The 14,835-nt window shown below is 41.1% G+C and overlaps 1 protein-coding gene across 1 annotated transcript in view; it reads right to left on the bottom strand.

Annotated features, from left to right (window-relative positions):
• Positions 1-374: 374 nt before the first annotated feature.
• The window catches only part of RPS6KB1 (ribosomal protein S6 kinase B1), a 62,287-nt gene continuing 47,826 nt past the window's right edge, over positions 375-14,835 (bottom strand). Inside the window, exons 11-15 of the mRNA XM_056556676.1 lie at positions 7,629-7,691; positions 7,244-7,321; positions 7,002-7,109; positions 6,143-6,255; positions 375-2,038 (exon numbers count right to left, since the gene is read on the bottom strand). Coding sequence (XP_056412651.1) covers positions 1,801-2,038; positions 6,143-6,255; positions 7,002-7,109; positions 7,244-7,321; positions 7,629-7,691 — 600 coding nt within the window. The 3' untranslated portion in view covers positions 375-1,800. The remainder of the gene's footprint in view (positions 2,039-6,142; positions 6,256-7,001; positions 7,110-7,243; positions 7,322-7,628; positions 7,692-14,835) is intronic.

Genomic DNA, 14,835 nt, shown 5'->3' with positions numbered 1-14,835 from the left:
AAATATCTGATAAAAATTCAGCTAAAGCTCTTTAAAGTTTGGCATATAAGCAGCCTTCTCAGTCAGACAAATGTAAGGTACATACCTAAATTTTTTTATTTGTATAATGCAGTATTATAGAAATTAATGCCTAAATTACAACCCACACTTAACACTTTAAATTCAAATCAGATTTAAATTTCTCATCATTACAGATCACTCTAAATGCTGCTAAAAAATGAGTGCTAAATAAAACTCAAATACAAACTAATCCATTAGTACTCACCCGTAAGTAAGAGACTTAAGTGTCAACTAAAGTTACCTCTTGTGCTTGCAAGCTGTGTAACTATACTTTTACTGGTATGGATACACATACAGTAAACAGACCACTGAAAGACCTTTCAACAAGCTTTTTTTAATACAACCTGTGGTACAGTGCCAGATATTTGTTGTGTGTGTGGTAGATGGACATTATACATGAAACAGGTTAATAGCTGCAATGCCAACTGCACCAAATAAACGCCTTCTTTATTCAGTGAATTCAATACATAGACATTTGTATGGCTTGTTTCCTAGGCTCAACTATGGGCTGAAAGTGGTGTGTGAAAATTCAGGCAATGGTAGTGTACTCCAGTCTATATTTACATAATTGGACGTACAGGAAAACAAGTAAAAGGTAAGAAAACACTTATATGATACTATTAAGTGTATAATACAAAAATGGACATGATTTAATTACCTTCTCAAAGATGTTCATGAAATTGCTTTGTTAAGGCAGTTAAGGTAAAGTTACCTTTATTTCTTTGTACCTAGAGGGCAAACAGCTACACCATTCATACAGAATCCAAGACCAGCATTGTGATAACATTCCCTAGGTCCAGGGACAGCATTCCCCCTTTTATGGAAGACATGAGTTTAAAGGCCATATAATACTTTTACAATCGGAAAGTCCCAGCATTTAAAGTTCTTATAGCATTGAGCTTAATATATAGAGGAATAGAAGGAAAAAAACTGATAAAATGCAAAGGAATACATTACTAGTAGCATGAAACACTCCAGTGTCAAGGTTCACATGTGCCTTGGATTCATTTGAAGCCTTCAATACTTAATTCCCTATATGCTGAACAGCATCATTACATTGCAAAAATGGAAGTAATCACACTCCTATTTAAAAGCCACTCCAATGCATATATTTCCCAAAACACAATGGAAGACTGCCAATTGTTTCTGGGTAAAACTAGCTCTCTAACATAGCATTGGGGATTTCAATATTATGCAGGTCAACTGATTTGTTTCAAGGAAATACCATTTTTTTCGATCACTGTATGCAAACTCTATTCAGCTATTAAAGAACTTGAAACACAACTCAATGTCCTTGCAGGATCATGTCCGCCATCCACAGAGTTCATTTTATGGTGATATTTATGTAAAAAAAAATGTAAACGTGTAGAGTAAGATGAAATCCTTGAGCAAATACATTTTTCTTTCAACTAGGACATTGAAAGTATTCTTGGAGGTTAATAATACATTGCCTCCATTTCTGTTTACAGTTTCTTAATCTGTTTTTGTGCACCACTGATTGAAATATATATATATTTGAGCATATATATATAATTTATATCTTAAAAAAAAATGAATGTTCACGCCTTAGTCTTGCCAAACTGATCTGTGTAGTAACCAAGACTAAATTTCAATTTCCCTTCATAGGGAGTTGAAAAAGAACCCAAGATCTATATATATTTTTGCTTTATTTTCAGTTGGGTTCTATCTTCCTTGGTTTCACCACCTGTACAAGTCAAAGTTTCAGTCAACACTACATTGTCATAGATTCATGCGCAGATGTTCCGGTCGTTTAGGGATCAATGGATAGGTTTGCTTCTTGTATGGCCCCACATTAGATTGTCTAATTGGTAGTGGAGCTGAGGCTTCTCCGCTTACTGTCACATCCATTTGTTCCACAGCACTTGTTTCCATTCGGAAATCAGAATGTGCTTGTGCATTGGTGGATCCAGCAGCTGTTCCTCGTCCCCAGAAATCACCAGGGGAAAACTTGACAGGGCTTTAAAAATATAAAGAATGAAATGTCAATATCTTTGCTATGCATAGTTCATCTATTAGGCAATGGAGAGACTTTTCTAAATCACAAAGTTCCTAGACTTGCTTTGGTAAGCATATAAAACTTTCCCCAATCTACCACGACCACCCTCTGAAGGTGCCTATATACATTTTATGAACGTCTGCTGTAGGGCTGAAACCCTACAGCAGACTGAAAGATTATTTTCATAATTTCATAAATAGTTTGATTATTATTTTGCATAATGCGTTAAAAACAACAGTGGAGAAGATCATTTGTAAGTTACAAGGAAGGAATTTAATGAGGGTTTTTTTTTTTTTTTTTTTACCAGGGAGGGGATTTGACCAGATCATCTGTGGTTTTTTTTTTTAAATTTTTTTATTAATTTAGCTTTTTCCCTTATTTATAAGGTCTTTCACCCCCTCCCGGTTTCTTACACATGGCCAGAGGAGGGACAACACACTTTCTGGTTGTCCAGTGGCATCCTATGTGCCCACAGCAGCTTGTTTAGTGAAGAAGGGGCCCAGAACATATGATCGTTCACTTACTGCATCTCCTCTGCGACTATCTTTTGCACAAAGTCAGACAGCCAGGGACTCAATAGTTGCAAAGAAAAGCTGTCGGAAGCTAAAGATCAGGTGTACTGGATCCCCCCCCTCTTCACCACACAGGCTGCTGGGAACTGCAGCTGCATATATACATAGTGATAATTGCTATGTAAATGAACTTTGGAAATTGTCTTACTAATCAACCAACTGATTAATCAGTTATAAAATTAGTTGACATTCATAAATAATTAATTAGTTGTTGATTTAGTAATTAGTTTCAGCCCTAGTTAGCAGACATTGTATATTGGTGTATCCAAACCTTCTCATACATAACAAAACACAGCAAAGGATGAATGGGCATCTTGGATTTTAAAATCCCCAATCCTTTGTTCTCACACAATTAAGCCGCTATTCTGTGTCTGGCAGCGGCTTACTCTCTTCTGCCATTGAGAAGACATTTACACCAAGTAAGCATTTGTATGAGATGAGATCAGGAGGAATAGCTGTCAGCTGAATGAGGCAGCTGTTTAGGGCCTTACGATATGGATAATGGACTTTTTGTAAGCAACTCAAAAAATGTTAAGTAGCTTTTTTTTCAGGAAACACACTATTTATATATTTTCATTTTTTATGGGAAGCTGTGTTCAAAGACTAAAGTAAAACGTACACCTCAAAAAGAAATATGATCTCGAGACAAGACAATTAAGGGGAACTAATCAGCATGTGTATATATATATATATATATATATATATATATTATATATTATATAAATATATATATATATTATATATTATATATATATATATATATATATATATATATATATATATATATATATTATATATCACTTGGCAATGCGTTTTATATGTTAAAATCATTATCCTCACCATCCCCAGGGGACGTTTGTGCCCCCAGGGATGGTGAATATATTAAGTTATAAAGTCCCCCGGCAAGTAGTCCCCTGGGACTTACACTTACCAGCTCCAGTTGCTGCGGCTGAGGTCCCACCCCCTCGCTATGATTGACTGCTCGCGACACCGCTCTGCTCTGTCTGCTTAGGGAACGGAGCAATGATGCGAGCCGTCATTCAAGCTGTCGGGGCGGGGCCACAGTGAAAGGAACTGGTAAGTGTAAGTTCCCGCCCAGGAGACTACTTGCCGGGCTTTATAACGTCATATCTTCACCATCCCTGGGGGCACAAACATCCCCCGGGGATGGTGAGGATAATGATTTTAGCATATACAATGCATTGCCAAGCATTATATATACTAAAATAAGCTGATTGGTTCCCTTTAAAGGAGGGGTTCACAATGAAATAATTCCAACCTGCCAGTGGTATGCATCGGCATCAGGCATATAATGGAGCACAGGCAGCAGACGTTTTCAGATTAAAGGGGTTATCCAGGAAAAAACGTTATATATCAACTGGCTCCAGAAAGTTAAACAGATTTGTAAATTACTTCTATTAAAACAATCTTAATCCTTTGAGTACTTATGAGCTGATGAAGTGGAGTTGTTCTTTTCTGTCTAAGTTCTCTCTGATGACATGTGTCTCGGGAACCGCCCAGTTTAGAAGCAAATCCCCATAGCAAACCTCTACTACTCTGTGCAGTTCCCGAGACAAGCAGAGATGTCAGCAGAAAGCACTGTTGCCAGACAGAAAACAACAACTCAACTTCAGCAGCTGATAATTATTGAAAGGATTAAGGATTTTTTAATAGAAGTAATTTACAAATCTGTTTAACTTTCTGGAGACAGTTGATTAAAAAAAAAAAAAAAAAAAAAAAAGTTTTTTCCTGGAATACCCCTTTAATGAGTTTGAGGAGAAATGGGCCGAAGGTAGTCACATGTGCAGGTAATGGCACAAAACAGGCACAAGTAATGTGTAAATGTGGCCTACATGTCTGGGCAGATTACTGATTTTGTGTGACATCCCACCAAGTGAGCATGATGTTCAGCAGATTAACCAAAATGAGAACTTTCCCTGTGAACCAAAGTAATTCCTTCAGGCGATACATAACATAGTTCATGAGGTTGAAAAAAGACCAGAGTCCATCAAGTTCAACCTATATCCCTAATGAGTCCCTACTGAGTTGATCCAGAGGAAGGCAAAAAACCCTCATACTAAAAGGTAAAAATTCCTTCCCGGCTCCAAATATGGCAGTCAGAATAAATCCCTGGATCAACGTTCTGTCCCTATAAATCTAGAATACATAACCTGTAATGTTATTACTCTCCAAAAATGCACCCAGACCCCTTTTGAACTCTTTTACAGAGTTCACCATGACCAGTAATACAGTATGGTATAACAGTATGGTATAACAACTTGCCTTGATTCCATGTATTGCTTTTTGAACAGCTATGGTTAGGTTCACCTCTACATCAGAGCTCCATCAGACCGTTTCTGACAGAAGAAGCAGTCAGATGCTCTGTTGCGGATGACACAGACCTTAAAAGGGGTACTCCGCCCCTAGACATCTTATCCCCTATCGAAAGGATAGGGATAAGATGTCAGATTGCGAGGGTCCCGCCGCTGGGGACCCCCGGGATCTCGGCTGCAGCACCCACCTGTTGCGGCTTCCAGGCATCGCTGGAGGCTCTCATCCTAACGCCTCACGACCTGACGGGCGGGGCGTTATGTCACACGGGGGGCAGAGTCGTGACGTCACAATCTCCCGTCACCGTGGTCGGGAGCCGAAGTCTCCAGCGTTTCTGGAAGCCGCAACAGGTGAGCGCTGCAGCCGAGATCCTGGGGGTCCCCAGCGGCGGGACCCCCGCGATCTGACATCTTATCCCCTATCCTTTGGATAGGCGATAAGATGTCTAGGGGCAGAGTACCCCTTTAAAGGGGTACTCCAGTGGAAAACTTTTTTTTTTTTTTATCAACTGGTGCCATAAAGTTAAACAGATTTGTAAATTATTTCTATTAAAAAAAAAATCTCAATCCTTCCAGTACTTATTAGCTGCTGAATACTACAGAGGAAAGGCTTTTCTTTTTGGAACACAGAGCTCTCTGCTGACATCTCTGTCCATTGTAAGAACTGTCCAGAGTAGGAGAAAATCCCCATAGCAAAAAATATGCTTCTCTTAACATTTCATAAAATGGACAGAGATGTCAGCAGAGAGCACTGTGGTCATGATTTCAGCAGAGAGCTCTGTGTTCCAAAAAGAAAAGAATTTCCTATGTAGTATTCAGCAGCTAATAAGTGCTAGAAAGATTTTTTAATAGAAGTAATTTACAAATCTGTTTAACTTTCTGGCACCAGTTGATTTAAAAAAAAAAAAAAAAAAGTTTTCCACCGGAGTACCCCTTTAACAGGGTCTGTCTGGGGTCTGTTTATAAGCTGACAGTGAGGGAGATTTATCAAAACCTGTGTAGAGGATGAGTGATGCAGTTGCCCATAGCAACCAGATTTTCTTTGAAAAGAATAGAACTCCCTGAACTGAGATCAGGTGCAGATCTAAACCTAGCCTAAATTAATGGAGTAGCAAAAATCCTAAACAGGCTTGGAGGCAAAATAAAAAAATTAAATAAGTTACCTCACAGGTGTCCTAGGGCTTCCAATAAATCGACGAGGAGACCGAATTTTTGGTTCAAAAGAAAACTTTTCTTTTACACTTTCAAGTACAGAAGGGGCCACATAAGTAAAACCCTAGGGATCATAACAAGATAGTTATCAAACAAAAATATACATGTATTTTTGAAATTTATACAAGTATTGAGTGTAAATTCGGGGGCGGAATTTGTAATAGCCGGCATGCAACGATTGCGACAGCGGCATCTAAAGGGACCCTTAAGCCATCACAGGTGGTCTAACATTTTTCAAATACATACAACATACAAAGGATACAGAGTATATCTGAAGTATTATTGCTGTGCACCTGAATGCTATGTATCCCATTTGTGTAAGCAGAAATCTCACAAGAAGCTCACTGTGGGGTATTGGGGATTAAAAAAAAAGGTCACTAACATGATCCTGAATCCAATACGACCGCTGGGACTTCCCAGTACAGCGGTCAGATCCTCGACCCTACCCCCTTTCCTGCAGTCTGATGAAGTGCCATCAGTGGCACGCAATAGCTATTACCAGCATGGCTCCTGTTTAATTTCAGCTAAGTGCCCCGCTGTATTTTATACTCATGCACTGTAAATAAAGGAGACAACGCCTGCACAGTCTTGAACCGTGAGTGTCTCCCAATTCTTGTTCTTTTGCCGCTCTTATGACTTAAGCTACACGTGAAAGAGCACCACTATCATTACTGCAGGTAGCCGTGAACTTTACCACGCCGAAGTTTTTATATACTAGTGACACTGGCACTATAGCTCATTAGAGTAACTGCTGTATCTTCTTAGATGTAGACTGAAATACATATCTGCCATTTATAGAAGATAACTTACCACAAACACTTGGTTGGCACTTTCACTAAGAGTGGCATCATCTGGGCTGTCTACTGGTGTTTGTCGTGTAAACTTTGAATCAAACTGGCTCACATCCTCCTCAGATTGCTTTACAGAGAAAAACAATGTTTATATGAGAGAGGGAATGCAATTTTTTTTTATACAAGCATTCACTTACATTATGACAGTTCAAAATAAAGGTAAATAAAAAAAATGATATGTATGTAGATAGATAAACCTACCAAAAGTGGCTTGAAGGGAGGTTCAACCTTCCGAGCCAAGAGATCTTCCCAATTAATGTGTCTGAAGAATGGATGAGCCTAAAATAAAAATTGCTAAATAACCAATAGGTTTTGAGAAGTAGTGATGCTAGACAACCTTTCTTCAAGAGCTTTTAATGGTAATGAAAGGTCTGCATGGTAATTTATGAAAAGAAAGTTAAATGATCCTGGCAATATGGATAAATTTGCCTGCGTTGACAGAAAAAAATCCATTTTGGTACAAAGGAAGACAGGAAACCTGTAGCCTGTGCCTTAAATAGAAACAGATCCCATCTAAGGAAAATTTTAGGGGTGTTCGGGAAGATGTAAATGCAGTAACGTTTTAAACAGAGGAATGAAAGTTTACCTGAACATCCCCGGCATCACCCAAACCAGCTCCAAGTCGTGAGGCAGCATTTCTTTTTAGCAGCTTTCAAAGAAGGAAAAAAAAAAAATTTATATAAAAAACATTTTTTGCCCATCTTAAGAGGTATTCAAGGAAGGAAACGGTCACCCGCATAACCTGTGTGTACAGGACTGTAATGCAGGTGATATTGATTACAATGATACTCCCTACCGCCACATCAGTCGCTGTTTGGCTTTAATGCTTATTTGGTTGCGGCTTGGGGCACAGACGAAGCTTCAGGAGCACGCTGACCTTACAGTTGTTGCTGCTTTCTCATTGACTGTGTTCTCAAGATTCTTGTGCCCTAAAAATTTTTTGAGTTCATACCACCCAGCAGCTAGCATATCCTCCCATGATTGGCTGAGGCCACATACAACTCCCTCTGCTCTCAGCACTGATGGGACAAGAACCTTCAGAACACCAGCAGACTGAGAAAGCAGCAGCAACATGATGTCTTTGTGCCTCTGAAGCTCTGCCCAAGCTGCAACCAAATAAGAAGCATAATGGCCAAAAGACAGATCTGGTGGGGTTAAGTATAATTTTAATCAGTGTCACCCGTACTACAAGCCTGTACCAACAGGTTGTGTGGGTGACGAGGATGACAGTTTTCCTTTAATAAAGTTAAAGGGGTACTCCAGTGAAAAACATTTCTTTTTAAATCAACTGGTGCAGAAAGTTAGAGATTTGTAAATGATAAAAATAGAAGTATGGAGAGGCTCTAAAGTGCTCTGGACAGCAATTAAGACCTGGGCTACCCAACAGACACCTATACCTCAGGTGTCACAAAATATCTAGACAATAAAATACAGAAAACGGGGCTCAAGGTCACGGATATATGGAGTAATGTGGTATTTATTAGAATTAATAGTATCACATTTATCAGATATTGGTTGATGCCTGGCTACCCACAGGGCCCTTGCAGGTGTACAGGAATCGTGTATGTATATATATATATATATATATATATATATATATATATATATATATATATATATATATATATATATATATATATATATATATATATATATATAAATGTTAGACAATCATAATGTAATAAATATCATAAAAAACATAAAATGTAACCTCCTAGGCTCTTTCCTCAGCAGCATAAAATATAGACCTAGGAGGTTCTGAAACGTGTCCAGCCCACTATACTACACTCTTAGGATCACTATCATCTGTACTCCTGCCTCCAATATCTAAGTTTTACAGAGATCGCCACCTGTCAATCAAAATCACTCCCAGCGCGCGCTGGAGAGACACGAGGAGAGCACCGGAACCACCATCTAAGCGGTGCAGTGCTGCAGTAACCCGATTCCAGGTCCACTCCAATATCCACTCCAATATCTTACCGGGAGATGGCCGAGTCTCCGAGCGGTGGGCTCTCCTGCTGAGAGAGCCGGCACGTAGACTGCCAGGAGGACCCGCCGGGGATTACATACACGTACCGGAGACATCACTGCATCAACCGGAGAGTCCATCACGGAACCCGTGCAGCAGACGCCCGGACCGGTGAGCATATCTTACCCATTCACATCACGGAGAGCCGTGAATTGCTATTTGTACAGAGCCGTACATTGGTACAGAGCATTCCATTATAACTGATACAAAGTGGCTTGATCTAAAGTGACCGGATTTGCTACTTATGAAAACTTGTTACATAAAGCTGCTGAGAATAATTGATTGTTATTGTTATCTCTTGCTCGAGATACATATGAGAGACTGAATCTTCTGCTTTACTATTTCATTGCTAGAGGCATATATGGAGTTTTTGACTCACCATAAATTTGGATGAACTTTTGTGAACTTTATGATAATTATTGGTGTTGATCCACAACAACAATATTCACTTCTATCATTTATTGGAGTGATCTCAGGTTTTTCTTAATATATGCATTACCGTATATACTCGAGTATAAGCAGAGTTTTTCAGCACAATTTTTTGTGCTGAAAACACCCCCCTCTGCTTATACACGAGTGAACTCTCCGCCTGTCAATCCCTTCTCAGTGGTCTTCAACCTGCGGACCTTCAGATGTTGCAAAACTACAACTCCCAGCATGACGACGGGGGGGGGGGTCGATGACGACGGGGGGGGGGGGGGGGCGCAATGACGACGGGGGGGGGGGGGGGGCGCAATGACGACGGGGGGGGGGGGGGCGCATGACGACGGGGGGGGGGGGGCGATGACGACGGGGGGGGGGGGGGGGCGATGACGACGGGGGGGGGGGGGGGGGCGATGACGACGGGGGGCGATGATGTATTTCCCACCCTAGGCTTATAGTTGAGTCAATAACTTTTCCTGGGTTTTTGGGGTGAAATTAGGGGCCTCGGCTTATATTCGGGTCGGCTTATAGTTGAGTCAATAACTTTTCCTGGGTTTTTGGGGTGAAATTAGGGGCCTCGGCTTATATTCGGGTCGGCTTATACTCGAGTATATACGGTATGTTTTTTTATGATATTTATTACATTATGATTGAATATATATATATATATATATATATATATATATATATATATATATATATATATATATATATATATATATATAGAGATAGATAGATAGACATATACACACACACACACGATTCCTGTACACCTGCAAGGGTCCTGTGGCTAGCCAGGCATCAACCAATATCTGATAAATTTTATACTATTAATTCTAATAAATACCACATTACTCCATATATCCGTGACCTTGAGCCCCATTTTCTGTATTTTATTGTCTAGATTTGTAAATTACATCTATTAAAAAAAATCTTCATCCTTCCAGTACTTATTAGCTGCTGAATACTACAGAGGAAATTCTTTTCATTTGGGAACCCAGAGCTCTCTGCTGAATCACAAGCACAGTGCTCTCTGCTGACATCTCTGTCCATTTTAAGAACTGTCCAGAGTAGGAGAAAATCCCCATAGCAAACATATGCTGCTCTGGACAGTTCCTAAAATGGACAGAAATGTCAGCAGAGAGCACTGTACTCGTGATGTCAGCAGAGAGCACTGTGTTCCAAAAAGAAAAGAATTTCCTCTGTAGTATTCAGCAGCTTATAAGTACTGGAAGGTTTAAGATTTTTTTTATAGAAGTAATTTACAAATCTGTTTCACTTTCTGGCACCAGTTGATTTACCCCTTTAAAAATTACTTTGTGGGGAAAAAAACAACAACTTATTTTTAAGATATTTACTTGTATATGTTCAGTGGCAGCAGTAAACTGACACTTGGCTCCCTGCTGCCAACAACAGTTGTATCGAGGAACTGCAAGACTGCACGTGTCCTGGTCCTCATTTGTCCACTTCGCTTAAAAAGGGTACTCCAGTGGAAAACTTTTTATTAATTTTTTATTTTTATCAACTGGTGTCAGAAAGTTAAAACAGATTTGTAAATGACTTCTATTAAAAAATCTTTACCCTTCCAATTCTCTTTTGTCTTGTCCACAGTGCTCTCTGCTGACACCTCTGTCCATGTCAGAAACTGTCCAGAGCAACAAAGGTTTCCAATGGGGATTTTCTCCTGCCCTGGACAGTTGCTGATACGGGATAGAAGGGATATCAGGTGTCAGAAGAGAGCACTGTGGACAAGACAAAAGAATTTCAAATCGAAAAGAATTTTCTTTGTATCATATAGCTGCTAAAAAGTACAGGAAGGAAATTTTTAATAGAGGTCATTTACAAATCTGTTTAATTTTTTGGCACCAGTTGAGTTTAAAAAAAATAAATAAAAAAAAAAAAAAAAATTACACCGGTGTATCCCTTTAAGCACTGCCGCAGATACTGTGCTACTGACACAGAGCCTTCCCCATGTATGGTATACACAAATGCATTAGAATATACAATACTCTGGAGGAGTCTTGTCTGTCAGTAGCGCTATGTCCGTGGCTGCCAGAGCAAGTTGTGTTTGTAATAATTCACTGCTTGCTCTGCTATACACTAGGGATGTAAGAAAAAAATCGATTCACGCGATTATCGCGATTTTTTCACTTGGCGATACTGAATCGATTCAAAATATTTTTGAATCGATTCTTTCAGGGGTGTGGAATTTGTATCTTCTGACGCCCGGAACAGCATGTCCCGGGCATCAGGAGATACAAATTCCACATTTGTGGAGCCGGGCAGGCTGGATCTGACGCGGCGGCGCTCTGGGTGTATGAAGCGGGCTCCGACTTGTGCCCGCTCCATACTCTGCAGCCCCCGGCTGTTCTCAGTAGCCGGGGGCCGCCGCTAATAGCCAGCATGCGGCGATCGCCGCGGCTGGCTATTAAGGAGTAGTCCGGCGCGCACTTTTCTCGTTTTATCCCCTCCGGGCTGCAAAATAAAAGAAAGCACACTTTCTCTTACCTGCCAACGTGCCCCCGGAGCTCCGGTACAGGTGTTCGGTCCCCGGGCTGTATTATTCTTACTTCCTGTTAGCCCGGCACGTCACACGGAGCTTCAGCCTATCACCGGCCACAGCGATGTCCCGCCTCGGCTGGTGATAGGCTGAAGCTCCGTGTGACGTGCCGCGCTAACAGGAAGTAAGAAGAATACAGCCCGGGGACCGAACACCTGTACCGGAGCTCCGGGGGCTCGTTGGCAGGTAAGAAAAAGTGTGTTTTCTTTTATTTTGCAGCCCGGACGGGATAAAATGAGAAGAGTGCGCGTTGGACTACTAGATCGCCGCTGTCAAAGCTGACAGCGGCGTCTAAAGGGATCTGTGAATGCTCCCTGGTGGGCGATGTATCGGGATATATCGCGATGTATCCTCACCTAGACGGTATCGCCATATATCGGGATATATCGAATCACCACACTGGTATCGCGATTCGAATCGTATCGCCAAATTCTTGGCGATTCACACCCCTACTATACACCACCGTGAACACAGCGCTACTAAAAAAGGAGATGTTTTATGCTTATCGTAAAATCTCTCTCTCGAAGGATCCATTGGGGGACACCGACCATGGGTTTATGCTGCTGTCTCTAGGAGGCTTGACACTATGGCAACCAAAAAAGTCGGGCTCCTCCCAGCAGGATATACCCGCCTCCAGACCCTGAGGTAATCAGTTTTAGTCCCAGAGCAATAGGAGATGACCGACCGGTCAAGAAAAAAAAAAAACACAAACTGTCCGAGCAATCAGAAGAAAAGCAACTTAACACACCCTCGGACAGATAACTGAAATAGGAACACCAGAAAAAAAAAAAAAGGGTGGGAGCTGTGTCGCAAAGAAAAAAAAAAAAAAATGAAAATGTAGCCAGCACCTAAACCCAATACACGGGTGCACGCTGCTGTGGCAAGTACAAAACATGTAAAAAAAGAAAAGAAAATGGCAGCAGCACACTTGGTCAACAAAATGGAGGCTCTTAGCGCACTTTTTGATCAAAACGTGTCCCCCCATCCACCACGCGGAGGTGGCCTCCTATCGGATGGGTCCCTAAACACTCACCCACCTCAGGCTGGGTGACATGTTGGATCCACTAACGATCCAAACCACCTCCTGTGAAAATAGGGGAGGGGATGCACGGCTACAGAGGGAGTGCTGGGAGCTGTGTCCCCCAATGGATCCTTCGAGAAAGATTTTACGGTAAGCATAAAAAAAATCTCCTTTTCTCTATCGGCTCCATTGGGGGACACAGACCATGGGACGTACCAAAGCCGTCCCTTGGGTGGGTAAGGAATCAGACAGGTGGACGGTTTGACCACCGCCAGCTGCAACGTCTTACAGCCCAGAGTAGCATCTGGGATCTTCCTCTTGCAGCGGTAAGCTCCCGAATAGCAGACCGGATCCACCGGAAAAAAAATGGTGGCCGCAGAAGCAGGTTGTCCTGTACGACGACCTTCCGGAGAAACCAAAACAGGGAGCCACACTGCCGAAAGGAAAGAGACAGAGATAAGTCTGAACAGCCCTCACCACTACCAGGTTGTGGGAAAAAAAAACGCTTCCAGGGATGAGAAGGGACCGGACAAAAAGGACGGTAAGACTGTCTCCTCATTGAGATGAAAAAGTCAAAACCATCTCAGGTAAAAAGGACAGATCTGGACAGAAAACAACTTGTCCTGGTATAAAACCAGGAAGGAGAACGGCAGGAGAGAGCTGCCAGCTCTGACACCCTCCAAAGAGAGGTAAGAGCAATAAGGAACGCCACCTTCCAGGGAAGGAAGCGAAAAGAAATGTCCCTGAGAAGTACAAAAGGGGGCGCCTTGCAGAGCACCTAAGACCAAGAGTAAGTCCCAAAGGAAAGAAGGGGACTGAGAAGGAGGGCAAGGTGTGCCACTCCCTGAACCAGGTTCGGACATGATAATTGAACGTCAGGGGACGTTGAAAAAAAGAATGGAAAAAGGGCAGAACCTTTGACCCTTAACCCCTTCAGGACGGAGCCCATTTTGGCCTTAAGGACCGGAGCGTTTTTTGCACATCTGACCACTGTCACTTTAAACATTAATAACTCTGGAATGCTTTTAGTTATCATTCTGATTCCGAGATTGTTTTTTCGTGACATATTGTACTTTAACATAGTGGTAAATTTTTGTCGATACTTGCATCCTTTTTTGGTGAAAAATCCGTAAATTTGATGAAAAATTTGAAAATTTAGCATTTTTCTAACTTTGAAGCTTTCTGCTTGTAAGGAAAATGGATATTACGAATACATTTTTTTTTGGTTCACATATACAATATGTCTACTTTATATTTGCATCATAAAATTGATGAGTTTTTACTTTTGGAAGACACCAGAGGGCTTCAACGGTCAGCAGCAATTTTCCGATTTTTCACAAAATTTTCAAACTCAGTATTTTTCAGGGACCAGTTCAGGTTTGAAGTGGATTTGAAGGGTCTTCATATTAGAAATACCCCATAAATGACCCCATTATAAAAACTACACCCCCCAAAGTATTCAAAATGACATTCAGTCAGCGTTTTAACCCTTTAGGTGTTTCACACGAATAGCAGCAAAGTGAAGGAGAAAATTCACAATCTTCATTTTTTACACTCACATGTTCTTGTAGACCCAATTTCTGAATTTTTACAAGGGGTAAAAGGACAAAATTTTTACTTGTATTTGTAGCCCAATTTCTCTCGAGTAAGCACATACCTCATATGTCTATGTAAAGTGTTCGGCGGGCGCAGTAGAGGGCTCAGAAGGGAAGGAGCGACAAGGGGATTTTGGAGAGTACGTTTTTCTGAAATGGTTTTTG

This window comes from Hyla sarda, chromosome 2 (assembly GCF_029499605.1).
Source record: "Hyla sarda isolate aHylSar1 chromosome 2, aHylSar1.hap1, whole genome shotgun sequence".
Lineage (NCBI taxonomy): Eukaryota > Metazoa > Chordata > Amphibia > Anura > Hylidae > Hyla > Hyla sarda.
Note: the sequence above shows the minus strand (reverse complement) of the source record. Positions and strands in the feature narration are given on the sequence as shown.